At 38.2% G+C, this 16012-nt stretch overlaps 3 protein-coding genes across 7 annotated transcripts; 2 read left to right on the top strand and 1 right to left on the bottom strand.

Moving 5' to 3' along the window:
* Window positions 1-355: 355 nt before the first annotated feature.
* trappc5 (trafficking protein particle complex subunit 5) lies at window positions 356-2582 on the bottom strand. 2 transcript variants are annotated; one of them, XM_067580619.1, is made up of 3 exons: window positions 2487-2582; window positions 2055-2327; window positions 356-1552 (listed from the first exon to the last, which is right to left on the bottom strand). In XM_067580619.1, exons 2-3 carry the CDS (start codon window positions 2322-2324, stop codon window positions 1256-1258), a joined length of 567 nt encoding a protein of 188 aa, XP_067436720.1. In that variant the 5' UTR covers window positions 2325-2327; window positions 2487-2582; the 3' UTR covers window positions 356-1255. The 2 variants fall into 2 exon arrangements, with proteins under 2 accessions (XP_067436720.1, XP_067436731.1); XM_067580630.1 differs by having other exon boundaries at window positions 2055-2324; window positions 2487-2551.
* Window positions 2583-3330: 748 nt separating this feature from the next.
* Window positions 3331-9849, top strand: LOC137174985 (N-acetylmuramoyl-L-alanine amidase-like). The gene is made up of 5 exons (XM_067580568.1): window positions 3331-4230; window positions 4961-5821; window positions 7572-7782; window positions 8404-8701; window positions 9352-9849. The coding sequence occupies exons 1-5, from the start codon at window positions 4158-4160 to the stop codon at window positions 9379-9381; spliced, it is 1473 nt and encodes a 490-aa protein (XP_067436669.1). The 5' UTR covers window positions 3331-4157; the 3' UTR covers window positions 9382-9849.
* Window positions 9850-14080: 4231 nt separating this feature from the next.
* On the top strand, window positions 14081-15862 carry LOC137174988 (lysozyme g-like). Of its 4 annotated transcripts, none has more exons than XM_067580590.1 (5): window positions 14081-14239; window positions 14830-14907; window positions 15051-15265; window positions 15361-15511; window positions 15605-15862. In XM_067580590.1, exons 2-5 carry the CDS (start codon window positions 14844-14846, stop codon window positions 15736-15738), a joined length of 564 nt encoding a protein of 187 aa, XP_067436691.1. In that variant the 5' UTR covers window positions 14081-14239; window positions 14830-14843; the 3' UTR covers window positions 15739-15862. The 4 variants fall into 4 exon arrangements, with proteins under 4 accessions (XP_067436691.1, XP_067436709.1, XP_067436699.1 ...); XM_067580608.1 differs by having other exon boundaries at window positions 14122-14347; XM_067580598.1 differs by lacking the exon at window positions 14081-14239 and adding an exon at window positions 14320-14430.
* Window positions 15863-16012: the final 150 nt, after the last annotated feature.

Raw genomic sequence — 16012 nt, 5'->3', positions numbered from 1 at the left:
ATACTAATTTTGGCTTTTGCTCTTTATTATTACTTTCACTCACATTTTAAAAGAATCTAAAGATGTCAGTGTAAATTTACAGATTTTTGAAGGTAAATGGTAAAACAGGCTGTCTTCTGCAACTAAATGCAACTTCTGTATTTTGCCATAAAATATTTAAAGTACTCAGAAACAGACGCAGAGTGAGGTCCTTATTCTCCCTCTGAGACACATGACTCACTTCCCTCCATGCTTTCCCAACACTTACTTTTCCAGTTGCAACATCTTATATGGTAAAACACCCATGATTTCTTTAAAACATAAAATCGAAATACTGTTATTCCCAGAGATCAAGAAAAAAATATCCAAAAAAACATCCATTCATATATTTATTTACATTTTATCAGAGCAAAGTCAGGTGTAAGCTGCCCCACCTGAGTACATCCCTGTAAGATTGTGTTACAGTGTTGAGGAGATCCAGACAGTCTGAGAAGGATTAAAATGTGATCCCATCAGGTCTGCAATGCATTTTTTACCCAATAATATGGTAATATGTGGAAATAGAAGATTTCCCATCATATGTTTGGTTTGGAAATTGTTAGTGTTGATTTAATATGCTCAACAAAACACAAGAACATTAACCAAATGTTTAGTGCAATGTTTACATTCTGAATTTGTCCCAGTAAGTCTTAGTTTCCACTGCATAGGAGTGGAATTAATAAATATGTCTGAATAACAGATACATTCAGTGCATTAAACACAGTATAGAGTACACTCTCCATCAGAGCTCCAACAACTAGACGATAAATCCATTAGTTGAGTGACAGAAAGTGAACTGAAAACAATTTTAATAACTGATTGTGATTGAATTTTTTAAGCAAAAATGAAAAAAAAAGAGAAAAGTTCCAGCTTGTCAAATGTGAGGATGTTTTCTTTGACAGTAAACTGAATACATTTGGGTTTTTGAATGTTGATTGGAAGAAAGCAAACAATTTAAATGTGTCAACTTGCATCCATGATATTTACCAACAGTTAATCAAGCAAATTATTACAGATTAACTGATGATGAAAATAACTGTTGGGTGGAGTCCTGCTATCAGTGAATTTACAATCCACTATTCTCAAACAAAATAAATACACTGTCTTCACCGATGGTGCCTTTAAACAACACAGTCTGCAGCGATGTTACAGACATTACAGCAGTCAATTAACACTCATACATTCACACACACACACACACTCAATCTCTCATCTTCACTTCCTCCTGTCCCTCGCCTTATCTGCCTTCCAGGGCTTTGTCTCTGGCGATCACCGCCTCATCAAACTTGATCATGAGCGTGGTGCCCTTGTGCCAGTGGACCGTGACCTTGGCAGGGAAGCCGCTGTGGGTCAGGATGGCGTCTACGATGCCTCCGGTGAAGGCTGCACAGTTCAAGGTGCTGTTCTCCTTCGGAATAGAGATGTACGCGTTGACGAGGGGCTCCTTTTCGATGATGTAGTACGTCTTGTCGTCGTCGTTGGCCTGTTCCAGCTTATCTGCCTCCTTGCCGAACAAGGCTCTCCACACAGACACCTGCGGGATACAAAGCAAATGACTGAGGAGGATGAAGGTGGAGGTTCACTCTGGGGTTATACTAACTACACTAACTGCAATTATACTGTAGTTTGTTGTGTTGTTGTATTAGACAACTGTATAGTAAGAAGTTTCTAATATGCTAAATGGTAAAAGTATGCAAACACCTGAGCATGTACGCCCACTTCTGATTTTTTAAAATCTGATTCACTCACTCGCTGGCAGCTTACTGGGACACTTAATGGAGCAGAACCATCACTGAAGGACTGGTTCACAATTTTCAAGTCTGACTTAAAACAACAGTCAGGTGTCCAAATGAACACTGAAACTGGTTCCTCTTGCAATAATCATTCCTCCTGTTCATACTGGCCATTAGAAGATTCCTTCATAATACACTTACAATGTAAGCCCCAGTGTAAGACCAAGACAGTGCAAATGAATGGCTTTGAAAACTTTTCTTCTAGTATCACACACACACACACACACACACACACTGAGTCACCTTGATGAACAGCAGTATGTTCAGTACTTTGGTCTCTCTCTTGCCGCTCCTCTCCCTCAGCACCAGCACGTCCAGCAGGCTGGCTCCTACCCGCTGACCCAGCTCGGCCAGCCGGGCCTGCAGCTCGGACACCGAGTACACCCGGCTCTGGCAGTACTGCACCACCTCCGAGAACAGCAAACCGAAGGCGCTCACACTCACCTCGGTCTTGGGTCTGCTGAGAGGCCGGTCCAAGATAGCGGACTTGCCTCTAGTGAAGCGAGTCTCCATCTTCTGGTGGAGGGAGGAGAAATGAAAACACAAGTTCTTGCACTTTAAGCTAGCAGGCTAAAGCTAATCACAACAAACTGCTGCAGTCGTTATTTTTGTACATTTTAGCTTTCAAAAGAATACCAAACTCAAACTACAGTCTGAATTCATACGATCACTTACTATTGTTTTTGTTGTTGTTCTGATGACTTCCACTTCTGGGTGTAACGTCACTGTGTCACATGACACAACTGATACTGACGTTTACCTAAAAAAAAAACAACTCAGTCATGATAAAAATGTTCAAAAAGTCACAATTATGACTTCTTAAAGCAGTATTTTGTCAGTATATTTTATTATATTTATATATATGTATTTTAAGTACAAATGTTGACCCAGTAAGTCAAGTAGTGAGTCAAAAAATTATGAGACACTGAATAAAAATAACTTTACATATTTACTTACTTATCTTATGATTTTTAAAAATTTAGTAGCCTATGTTGTAACTTTGACATAAAAAATTCAAAATTGTGAACTAATACTTGTAGTAAATTATCAGTTAGCAAGTCAAATCTTTTGATTTACTATCTCATGATTTTGGGTTAAAAAGTCATAATTTAGACTCATTCAAAATTTTGAATTAAAAAGTCTTAACTTGACTTAAAATTTGACTCATAATTCATAAATAATGTAATACAAAAAATAATCATTTTGACCGACAGTCTTATAATTAAAATCAATTTTGACTCACCATCTCGTAATTTTAACTTACTGTGGTTATTTTTATAGTTCTCATTCCTAATATATATTTTTTAATGGCAGGGATGTCGTGTGCGCTGTCATTAAAATGTATTTATTGTTTTTTTTTCTTTGTGAGTTCACATAATCTAAATAACACAAATTCATATTTGACGATTTGTTTTTAAATTGTTTTAATTGTTTCTTTAATGGCTTTAAATCTTAAACTTTTCTAACTTTTATATTACCACCGCCTATTATGTACAAGAAATCATATTCAAAAGTATTGCTTTCAAAAATAACGCCACTTCATGATTTTGCTGCTTCTGAAACCTGCACTTACACACATGTAATCATTCATACAGAGAAATAGAGAGAGTTGTTGTTCATAAAACTTCTTTAAATGCATAAAACTACAGTGAAGGGAATATTTTCTCTTTTTTTTTTAACAAACTGTTGTCTAAGATGCCCACTAGTGGCAGCTTTCACACCAGTTTTGTCATGCCTGCTTCAAACCAGTACACTTCATGTTTTCCATAGTTCCCCTGCATCAAAAGTTCACATGACTGTTTATGTGATCACCAGTGACTAAAAACGTTTCCTGTTACTGGTGAGCACACAACAGACGTACATATCACATGAGATGGTAAACATTAACCATAAATCTGATTTATCTTCCACTTCAGTTGTGTTTATTAAACAACATTCTGTGTACAAATAAAGCTGTACAAGCCTGTATAACATACATGTATAACCCAATATCATTTAAAAAAGCATTTATTTGTTATCAGTATAATAAACCTCACTAGGACTTTGTTTTGCTCATGACACACTTTAACTTACGGTAGGCTAAATCAATACTTGGAGCCATCAGTGAACACAGCGTACTCTCTCTCCCCTGTTGGGACACAACACTGCAGTCGTGCACGTACACCTGCACAACTCCTCTCAGAAGTTGTAGAGAGCAACAGTTTGTATTTTCAGAAAGCCTGCATGTGAAGGAGATTCCTTCGTACCTCACTGTTTCTGTTTTCTTTTGTTCATTTAACTAAATCTGCATCTTAAGTTTAACAGAAAATTTGCTTTTTTTTAGAAGCAACAACCAGGAGATGCAACATGACTTTATTTGGACTGTTGTTTTTTGTTCTGGCTTTATCAAACTTCTTTACCGTCTATAGCAGGCCGGCGGGTAAGTTTCACAAATTTTATTATTCAGAAGTTATTCAGAATATATAAACATTTATGTTTTGTTTACAATATTTATGATTTGATTATTTTGAGTTAAATTCTTCATTTGGTGGTATTGTGTGGTATTTTTTTACTATGCTAATTAGGAAAATGTTCTTTCCAGGCAAGCTGTTGTTAATTAAAGTGAATTACAGATGAATTCCCTGTAATCTGCCATCTTTAATTTATATAATTTAATTTATATTTTTTATTTTTCAGATACATTTATTGAATTTTCTGAATATAAATCAGGAAACAACCCATTTTCACAGATTCACTCGTCACACATACAAATATTAACAAATACCTATTCATCCCCATAAATAAAAAGAAGAGACAAAAACATGGAAGACACCTGTTACACACATTAATGGAGATCTTTGTGGTTTCTGGTTGAATTGTGTGCTTGAGCTGTTTGGATTTGAGGTTTGCCATTACCTCCTCTATCTAGTATCAGTGAGATGGTGGTACAGTGCTATAGATATCCACTTGGTATGACCTCATATAAGTTTCAGATAAACTTTTAAATGTATTGTTGCACAAAATGGATTTTGACCCCCATCACTTACATTGAAGGCTTTTAATAGTCAGTATGAACATGATTACAGCGAGGAAAACCTGACACACTTGAAAAACCGTGAACCTGTCCTTTAAATTATCTTTTATAAGTCCTTCTTTTGCATTGTTGTCAGGTGGCCACCTGCGTAACATGGACAGCTTCATCCGTGCTGTGCAGCAGGTTGAAGACTCCAACCCCGGTCTGTCCCCCCTGGCTCTAGTCAGGGCCCTGCGGAGGACTGCCGGCCACGACGATGCAATGACCATCCACTTCCTGGGTGCTTCATATAATCACAGTGATGCTGAGGTCCTCGAGACAGCCATCCTCAACGCCTCATCCTTCAGCTTTTTTGACAAGGCCATCCACCACATTGTAACAGATCATGGGGAGGAACGAGGGGTGGTTCTCGTTCCAGATGGCACCACAGTCGCCCTTGCACCCTTACTGCTAGGAATCGAATCAGGACTGAAAGCTAAGATGGAGGCGACGCCAGCTGTTGGGATCTTCCCTCTCACCTTAGGCAGGACCCTAGGCCTGTCCTTCCTCAGCCTCCAGGACTTCCCACCATCTAGTCGCCTAGGGCCTAACGGGTGCTGGGACAGCGTGGACCACCCTAAGGTGTTCAAGCTGTCTAGGCCTGCCACTCTGGCCACTGACGCTGTTATTAATGGGGGCATGGATGGAGCTATATTGGGCATGGACCTCAGCAGTCTACCTGCATCTGAACAGCCGCAGGCCCTCAGCATCATTTTGAAGGGATACTATAGTTTTATTCTGCATGAGGGGCAGGGTCTCGATGCTGTGTCCAGCCATGTTAGCCCGAGGCGGAGGGAGATCTCCAAATCCATGCTGGAGCGCCTTGATCTTCACAGCCAGGTGATGGAGACGCTAGAATTGGTCTGGAAGTTGGAGAAGACAGAATGGATCAGTCTGGATACGGGAGTGAGGAAGGCGGTGAAGGATGGGATGCAGGCATTTATACACAAATACTGGGGTGAGCTATGAAATGATCAAAAAGTACACAAAGTAGGGCTTCATTATCAATTAATCTACCAATTATTTTCTCAATTAATTGATTGGTTTGTAAAATGTTAACAAATTGTGAAAAATATCCCTCACAAGTTAAAAGACCCATGGTGTTAAAATTAGAGCCGCAGCGGTTAGTCGATTAATTGATCGACAGAAAATTAATCAGCAACTATTTTGATAATTTATCACTTGTTTTAGTCATTATTTAAGCAAAAATGCCAAAAATGTTTTGGTCTCAGCTTCTCAAATGTGAAGATTTGCTGCTTTTCTGTGTTTTTATATTATTGTAAATTGAATATCTTTGGGCTTTGGACTTTTGGTCAAACAAAACATTTGAAGACATCACTTCAGACATCAAAATCACAGAAGGCATTTTTCACTATTATCTGACATTTTACAGACTAAACAACTAATTACGATTAATTCTCTGTCAATTGACTAATTGATTAGTTGACTAATTGTTGGCTATAGCCCTTTGGATGGTTAAACAATGCTGTGCAGTAGTCTCTTTCATCAGTTAGGACTGTACTGTCACTGACAACTCTGAGATAGCCCAAATAATAGAGGAACCAGATACCAATATCGAATTTCCAAGTTTAAAAAGACTCATAAAACATAACATAAGCAAATATTTTTGATAAGGATCCTTTACTTAAAACCAGGCTCAACAGCAGTGTTTTAATGCCCTTTCTGGTTGAAAGTTTTGAGTCTGACCTCATGTGCGATACCTGCCTAGCATGGCAGACTAGCAACCAGCTAATGAAATTAGTGGAGCATTTAGCAGCTAAAGAGACAGATATTTCCCTCAGGAGTTAGTACAGGCCAAAAGAAAAAAAAGCTCAAGGGAAAGTGAATATTGGACTTAAATTCATCCTCACAACTCCAAATGAATATTAATGTCGCTAATGAGGTTTATTTTATGAGGTGACAATACTTTATGTCAGTGTTGTGTTTGTTGCTCTGCCCCAAAAGGTAAAAAAATCAATCAATGCAAATTGTTTTTTATAGAACCTACACTCACTCACCCACTTTATCTACACCTGTGCTTTAGCTACACCTGTACAATCTAATGCAATCCAATATAGTTTGGACACAAGTTCTACTTTTGCGAAACTTAAAGATGCACTATGTCAGATTTGGCCACCTGCACCAAACAAATAGGGGGCAGCATCTCACCAGAAACCATTCTCATAGAATTATGACTCACCATCTCGTAATTTTAAATTATGATAGGCATTATTTGGATAAACTGATGACATATGCAGAATCTAAATGGTTACTTTCTTGCCTGAAAAAATATTAAAACTTAATGAAGGGATATATAAACAGTCCTACCATGAAAATTACAGCCTGGCTCCACCATTGCTGCTGGTGCTAAAGCCAGCACTACTTCTTCTTCCTCTCATGTTGGACTGAGGGCAGACTGGACACTACAGTGACCTACTGTCACCTCTGAGGTACCCAGTGGTATTATTAGACAGTACAGGCCGAAGCTAGCTGGTTAGCATGCTAACTTCAGTAGATATCTCTGCAACTCAATACATGAACATGTTTGACATAACGTCAAAAGTGTTATTTCTTCACATGCCGTTGATAATTTTAGTTCATTTTTGAATGTTTTAAACTTAAATTCTGGTCAAATCTTACATAGTGCACCTTTAATAAAGTTTAGTATAGATAATCTTGACCGGTATCTTTTCTCCTTTTTCCTCCAGACTGCCCTCAAATTATTCCTCGCTGTCAGTGGGGGGCAAAGGCCTACAAGGGTACACCTATCCCACTGTCTCTACCCCTTCAATTTCTCTACGTTCATCACACCTATGAGCCGTCCTCGCCCTGTTTGTCCTTCCCAAACTGCTCTCGCAACATGAGAGCCATGCAGCGTTACCACCAGGAAGACCGCGGCTGGAACGACATAGGATACAGGTAACTGATCTTTAAAGGAATAGTGCTGGACATTCGGGGAAATACACTTATTTGCTTCCTATATTCTTGCTCAGTTAGATAAGAAGAGCAATACCGCTTTTATGTCTGGATTAAGTATGGAGCTCAGCTGGATCAAAGAGGAGCCTGGCTCTGTCCAAAGCTTAAAAATCTGCCCACTAGCACCTCTAAGGATCGTAAATTAATACATTGTATCTTGTTTGTTTAATCTGTGCACAAACAGAAATGTTAAAATGACAATGTTACGCCCTATAAAACCACAATTTGTTATTTTTACATTTTTACAGACATATGATGTTAATTAATGAGCTATAGGGGTGCTGGTAGGTGGATTTATTACCTTTGGGCAGAGCCAGGCTAGCTGTTTCCCTGTGCTTGTAGTCTTTATGCTAAGCTAGGCTAACTAGCTTTTAATGGAGATAATTAATGCTGGTGGAGTATTTGATATCTTTTTTTGCACATATTGTTGAAAATGTGTCACACTCTATAAGTAATTTGGTATTAATTCTTTGTATCTTGTGCTATTTGTGTCATAATATTACCCTCCAATTTTTGCATTATCGTTATGTTTGCTTCACACCTGTATGACCTTTGCACCCTCAGCTTTGTGGTTGGCTCTGACGGCTACGTTTATGAAGGCAGAGGTTGGAACCTCAACGGCAGACACACCAGGGGACACAATGCCATCGGGTACGGCGTGTCAATCATTGGTAACTACACCGCCACTCTGCCGTCTCGCCATGCCATGGACCTGTTGCGCCATCAACTAGTCCGCTGTGCGGTAGATGGAGGAAGACTGGTTGCCAACTTCACAATCCATGGCCACAGACAGATGGTGAACTACACTGCCTGCCCTGGAGACGCCTTCTTTTCAGAAATAAGAAAGTGGGAGCACTTCAAGGTAAGACAACTGTCACTGTTGTCTTATTTGAACATTTAAAAGGGTTTCATGAGGGTTAGTTATGAGTTAGTGAGTTAATTCTTCAGATTTTTAACATGCCAGACCTCATTCAGTGCAGCGATAATTTAAAGCAGTGATGCTTTGAATGATGGTCTGTCTGGTCATCCTCACATGTAGAGTGAAATAGTGAGTATAGAGCTCGTTCACGCCTGTGTTTAGATCCGTTGTTATACATCAAAGGTAGAAAGATCTTCAGGACATCATGTAGGATGAACCATGTTGATTTGCCAGTTAATTTATCTGTTTAATTAGTGGAGTTTATTCTCCTTGTTAGGCAGATCTTCACAATATAAAAATGATATTACAATATAATAATCATAATAAGCAGTATGGGGCTTATGTGATTGAGATTTTTAGGCAAATAAAGCATAAATAAATGTATTTCTGATAATCTGACTTTATTTGTAGTTATGCTGGTGGTTGTTTAGCTTATAATGATTGCTAACTGGGGGTTTTGTAGGTTTCTCTATGGGAGTAAGACTTTATTCCAACTCAGTGGGACAGAAATCAAAAACTTTTCAACTCTAACCTTTGAAGTATTTCAGTCCTGATTCACAGTCGTCTTATTTCTCCTTCTTATGATTTTACAGGAAACCGTCTCTCCAAAAACAGAAGAATGAAAGGACTGGCCCACTGTAATAAATGTGATTGTTTCTAACACTCGTCTTGTTCATTTGCATCACCAACAGGATTCATTGCCAAGAAATATTGACGATGATTCAAACCATGTAGTCGTCGCTTTACCACAACATTAATTTAAAAAGCAAACTGTGAATCTTAGAATGATTATCATTCTACATTTGTGTTGAATGTTTTTTTTTGTGTGTGTGTTTAAATACTTAAAAGGTATTTTATATCTAATCATTAACTCTGTTTCTTTTAATATTCATATTCTGTGCACTGCATTAGTGTACAATAATGTTGGCTGTTAGGTTATTTGAGACGAATAATTCCACAGTTACAGTACCTGCTAAAAAAAGATGGCATTTCTGTCCTCAGTGAGGTAATTTGAACACCAGCAGAGTACAAAATGAAGACAATACAACATGCATAAATTAATACCACACCAAAGAAATAGACGACAAACACATTTCACTTCAAAAAGGGGTTAAACAGACTGGTGTATCATTTCATCACACTCTGCTGCGTCTACTCACGGTGAGGAAAGAGGGTGAGGCTTCGCTCAAAGCAGACAAAGTAAATACTAGATTAAGTAAATGTTGCCCTTAAACCTTCAAATCAATGAGAAACTACACACACACAGAAAGACATACAAATCACTCGAATGAGGTAAACTTCTCCAGGGGACATCTGACATTTTTATCTAATAAATAAAACCTCTCAGCAGATTGATCTGCTGACTCATTTACTGGTTTGGTCAATAAAATGACAGGACATGAAAAATGAAAACTTCCTGAAACCTAAAGTGGTGTCATCACATTTCTTGTTTTGTCAGACCAACAAACCCCAAAACCAAAAGATAATCAGTTTACAGTGAGAAAAACAAAGAGAAGTAGCAAATCTTCACATCTGATAAGCTGGAACTGGGAAAAAAATGACTCAAACGATCGATTGAATGTCAAAATAGCTGCAGATCCATTTCATTTTGATTAATTGTTTGAGCTGTAATGCAGCAGACTGAGGCACCGGAGTGCAGAAAGACAGAGTGCATTGAGATTCAGAGAGTAGAAGTAGCATTTAGATCCAAGTTCACTGCTATAACAACTCAGCAGACCACCAACAGACTCCAATGTTTTCCCATAATTTTGCACTTTAACCCGACCCACTTTCCCTCACACACTAACACTAAATGACCTCAACTGACTGTTTACTTTGTAGAGTTCATCGTACTACAGGTAGATGCAGCAGGTGAATTACAGGAGTAAACTAGAAGCAAGCAGGATGTAGAACCAGGAGATCTTGGTGTCTGAAATATGAAAACACATCAACACTTTAATGAGAGAGGCCTCATGACTCATGACAGTCTCACAAACAGACGTCTGAAATCTGAGTGAACATGAAAATGCAAAATAAAAAGTGGACTAATCTAAACTAGGATCAAATGTTTGTAGGTCTTTTATCCATTAAGTTAACATATTTTTTAAATATCTTTATTCTTTTAATATCTTTATCAATATTTTGAAATAACTCCAAGAATAAGGAAGCAAAATATTCACATTCAGTATTAGGGATAGTTCAACAGACAGTTCAACATAAATATCAGGCTTTTCTTACATGTCAGATATTTATAAAACAATAACAACATTAAAAATGATTTTAAAAAACTTTTTTTTTTTTTAAAAAAAGGAAAAACCAAGTTCATTTTTTCAGAGATGCTCCCATACTCTCCTGTTACATTGTTCATAAATCAATTCACAGGAAAAAGAGTTCAGAAGATTCACGATGTTTAATCTATAGTCTCCATATATGATGTTTTCATAGAGTGATTGTTTATCTTTAATAATGTAAGTAATCTATTCCAGAGATGAGTCGTGGACAGACAATGAAAATGATCCTTTTTTCCAGAAAAAATTACTCTTTTAAAAAATAGATTCCACATATATTGCACATTTTTAAAGGTAGAATCTTATTATTTTTAGATGAAATTGAAATGTTGCACCATAATTACATATCTATCAGTTTATAGAGAGGACTTTTAATAATGTTGGGAGGTAATCAAACAGTTAAATGTGTGACTGTTGTTGGGTTCCTGTTGATTCTCCCTCTTGTCACCAAGCTCCCATTAGAAAATAAGTTTGGTTGTACTGTAAGCTATGATTTTCATTCTTCATCCTTCGTACCTGCAGTGACATCCACATGATGCAGAACTGAATAATACAAACTGTGACGGATGACTCTACATGACGCACGGGACATTAAGGCTACTGATATCAGGAAGGTTAAAGTTCAGGTGTGACTGAGATTTTATTTTCACACTACTAAAAAGTCTGCAGATCAAATGAGTCATAGAAGGAAAGAGATAACAGCAGTTAAAGGATCAGTCAAGAAGGGAAAAGTCAAAGGTAACTGGGTTCGGAAAAGTGAGTTCTCAGAAGGCTCATCTGAAAATCACCTGATCATAAAAACCTCTTTAAAAATGTGATAGGATTTTGATATGATATATTTAGAATATATTAAGGGTGTCTGTTATTTAGACAAATAAAAGTAAATTGTACTGTATCAGTTTTGCTACTTAGGATGTCAAAACTCTGAGCCTTAACAACTCAAAACCCCTCAGAATGCAGAGAAAACCTCATAGGTGTCGATATTACTTAATCTATAGTCTCCATATATGATGTTTTCAATAAACAGCAATAAACAAAGATCAAAGGAAGCAATAGCAGACTTACATAAACCATATTCATCTTGGTGTGAAAAGGTCTTCAGGGCCTGCTGGGCTTGTTAGATCTTCCTCCAAAACTCTTTTCAAAAACATTTTCTTTTAAATGATCATTTATCATTTTTTACTCGTTATTAAAGAGTTGTATAAAATAAGCCATCAAGCCTGAAATACAGCTGTTAGCTATGTTTTGAACGTCGTGCATGTTTAGTGTTTTTTAGGTTATAATTTCATTGACAGCAACGCCATCTGCAGGATTCAGGCGATTAGTGTTTCACAACATAATATTTCTTGGTTTGCACGTACTGTATATTGCAAATGTTGGATATTTAATGTAGATTCTTTTGGTCATCTGTAGTCTTTTTTTTGTCATTATTTAAAGATGTGTTAGTTTAGTATTCAGCACCATATTTACGTATCTGGCAGTATAGAGAAGACTTTTAATAATATAGGGAGGTATTTACAGAAGATATAATTAAACAGTTAAATTAACTGAAAAAGACTTTCTTACACAGCCTCTGTATCTGGTTACCTGCAGTGAAGTGGCCACGATGCAGACTGTGAAGTATACATCTACATGACACGGATGAGTTCAAGGCTGCTGATATTTGTGAAGCAAAAGTTCAGATGTGAAATTCTGGGAAAAGGTCATACAAACTATATGTGATATTATTTCTATTGGGTTGCCGGTCTGCCCTCAGATATTTGTCCTTGGACCACTTCCACCTGAGTTAAGACTGTCAGGTGCAAATAAAAAGTTATTTTATTATAGTTATTATAGTGATTTTATGCTCACTTCAGGCTAAACACTGTGAAGTCACCTATTCCCTTTTTTCTTTCTTTCCTCTCACTCTCTCTCTCCGTGTGTGTGTGTGTGTGTGTGTGTGTGTGTGTGTGTGTGTGTGTGTGTGTAGACCTTTATGAGTATCTGTTGTGTTAATACTGAAAAATCAATTCAGAGGTGACTGAGATTTTACTCATCTCATCCAAAAGGCTTCTTCAGCTCTGACTGGTAGTCGGTTTCAGGTATTGAACCTGGGACTGTGTCGTTTACACCTGTCTTCTCTGTCTACTGTCACTTCAGATGTAGCTGGACTGCATGAATCCTGACCCGAGGAGGAAGAATCTAGCCCTTCTCCCGTGTTATTTGATCATACTCTCTGTTTTACTGTATTTATGTATTTTAAATCATGCTTGTTGATACTGTGTTAGACAATAACATTTAACTAACTGACCTTGTTGTGCTGTGCGCTGGTTTAGCAGTTGTTTTGTCATACAGGTCTGTGCACTCCTGCCTGTACTGGACTGCATACACTGCATTTCTCTGCTTATGTTTGGGTGTGTGCGCTCAGCAGGTTGGACGAGCTTCTGTCACAGTCAGTCGTAGCCCTTCAAAAACTCGAGATGTGTTTTTAAGGGTGCATTGTTCCATTAAAGAGAAATGATTTGGTACACATCTCCCCAAATTTCAGCCACAGACTGATACATATTTGTATACTTGTTAGGGGTGCTTCCTCTTTTGTTATAAAACTAACCATCTTCAATTAAGACCAAGCTTAAACTGGGTGCCGTTTCACTTTTTCATCATATGGTTAAGTAGGCTACGTAGTTAAATTATTTCTTTATTCATCTGTTTTAATTGCGTTTATTGTTGATATGCGAACAGGAGTCTGCACGGGGTGTTTTATTTTGAAAATTGACCGGATGCTCAATGCTGTTTCTGTGTCTGACTTCCTGCGTAGCTCGATCTGCTCTGTGCTACTTGACGCGGCTTCCGTAAAACATAGACGAGGCACCTGTCTTTAGCAAACGCGTACCAAACCATAGTAGAAGCACAAAAATCAAGGAAAATGACAAAATCAACGAAAGCTGAGCATGTTAACAAAATTGAGCAGTTTAGTTGCCCTGATACTGCAGTAATTACGGTAGCCTTAGGGCAGCTAAGGCTATCAGCTTTGACTAGGCTGCTGTAATTACTGTAGTATGAGTGCAACTGATTTTAAACGGCGGAAGGCTTCCCGCAGTGAAGACGCTCCGCTGCTGACACGCTCCCGGTGGAGTAGGGCGCTGTGCAGAGGACGGAGAAAAATGGCATCGGATCCGGAACGCGGCGCTCACGCGCACGGTGGAATCCTGGGGTAAGTCCTGGTGCCTGTTACGTCAGTGAGGGCAATTTCCTGTAAATCAGCTGCTATGCCGTCAAGTTCTCCTAGTGGCTAAGGGAAAAGGGGGACAAAGAGTAGCAGGTGAGATAAGGCGGTGAAAGTGAAACTGAACACGAACATTTTAACAGAGCCATTCCTGCATGTTGACGGAGACGGAGGACACGGTATTATAGCTTTCACTTTTATTATTTTTTATAATTTTTTATCATTTTATTTTATTCTCGAAACTTTTCCACTTTCGAGAGGACCAATCAGAAGAGCAAACAGCAAAAATGGGTGAGAGATTGTGTTGTTTTTACTGTGGAGGGAACTTGGCTTTGAGCCGTGAACACACACAGGGAACAATAGTATTCCTCAGACTTCTAAAACAAGCCTAGACTGTGCCTGTTTTTTTTACTTCTCTTTTTAGATTTGTGTTTTTGTAGCTGCTGTAGTGTCATGCTGTATACACACACACACACACACTACTATGGCTCTTGTTTGTAAGGATGTGTGGGATATGCAACTGTTAAGTCCCTTCAAGAGTAAAAATAATTTCATATTATTATTATGAACATTTGTAGGTTATGGAGACATCATGCGTGTTGAAACTACTGGTGCTTCAGAGAAAACAGCCCAGCAGGACAGTCTGGGATATGCAGGTAAACTTTTCTGCAGTAGAGAAACACAGGAGCTGATTTGATCAAGAAATTGTAGAAATGTAATGAAGCCTTCATCTAAGTTTAATAGAAATCGATGCATTTGTTGCACTGAGATTATATTCCTGTTTGATTTCTCTGTAAAGGTGTGAAGGCGTCACACACCATGGCAGAGACTGATAAGGACCGAATGAAAAAGTACAAGTCCATCATCAGCAAAGTGGGAGGCAAATATGGAATCGAACCTGCTCTCATTGCTGCCATCATCTCCAGAGAGTCCAGGGCTGGAAATGTGCTGCGTGATGGCTGGGGAGACTATAACCCACAAAGAGGAGCGTATAACGCCTGGGGACTGATGCAGGTTTTTAACAAATACTACTGTTTTACTCTTAGTAGAGTCTCACATTACAATACAATAACAACAATGTTCATCCTGTTTTATTCTCATTTCTGTAGGTTGATGTCAATCCTAACGGAGGTGGACACACTGCACGGGGCGGGTGGGACAGTGAGGAACATCTCTGCCAAGGCACAGAGATCTTGATTTATTTCATTGAACGGATCCAAAAGAAGTTTTCTGGCTGGAGCCCAGAGCAGCAGCTGAAAGGTTTGTTTGACTGAAACAGTAGATTCTCACGTGCACCGAATGGTTTCACACTTTTTTTTTCATTTGTCGTCATTTGTACTTTTGTCTTTGCAGGAGGGATAGCATCCTACAATATGGGAGACGGAAACGTCCATTCGTATGATGGAGTGGATGCCAACACAACAGGTCGAGACTACTCCAATGATGTTGTTGCCAGAGCTCAGTGGTACAAAAAATATTTTTTTTAAAAGCTGAAGCTGTCCGCAACATTATTCTCCTCAAGATCTCCTTCAAATCATGAAGAAAACAATGTAATGAGTGTAATTTGTCAAAACTTAAGATTAATAAACATAATACAAAGCAAAAACACAATGGATGTATCTGTTTATTGGACTCAGTGTGAACTCTCACTGTGATAAGAAAAGTAATATTTTTGTAGCTTTGTGTACTGAACTACACTGCTGTTCAGAGATCATCTTATAATAATAATGCAGCACCACATTCATTCTACCAATTTGTTTC

This window comes from Thunnus thynnus, chromosome 3 (assembly GCF_963924715.1).
Source record: "Thunnus thynnus chromosome 3, fThuThy2.1, whole genome shotgun sequence".
NCBI classification, from domain to species: domain Eukaryota; kingdom Metazoa; phylum Chordata; class Actinopteri; order Scombriformes; family Scombridae; genus Thunnus; species Thunnus thynnus.
This window is presented reverse-complemented; position numbering and strand designations above follow the sequence as displayed.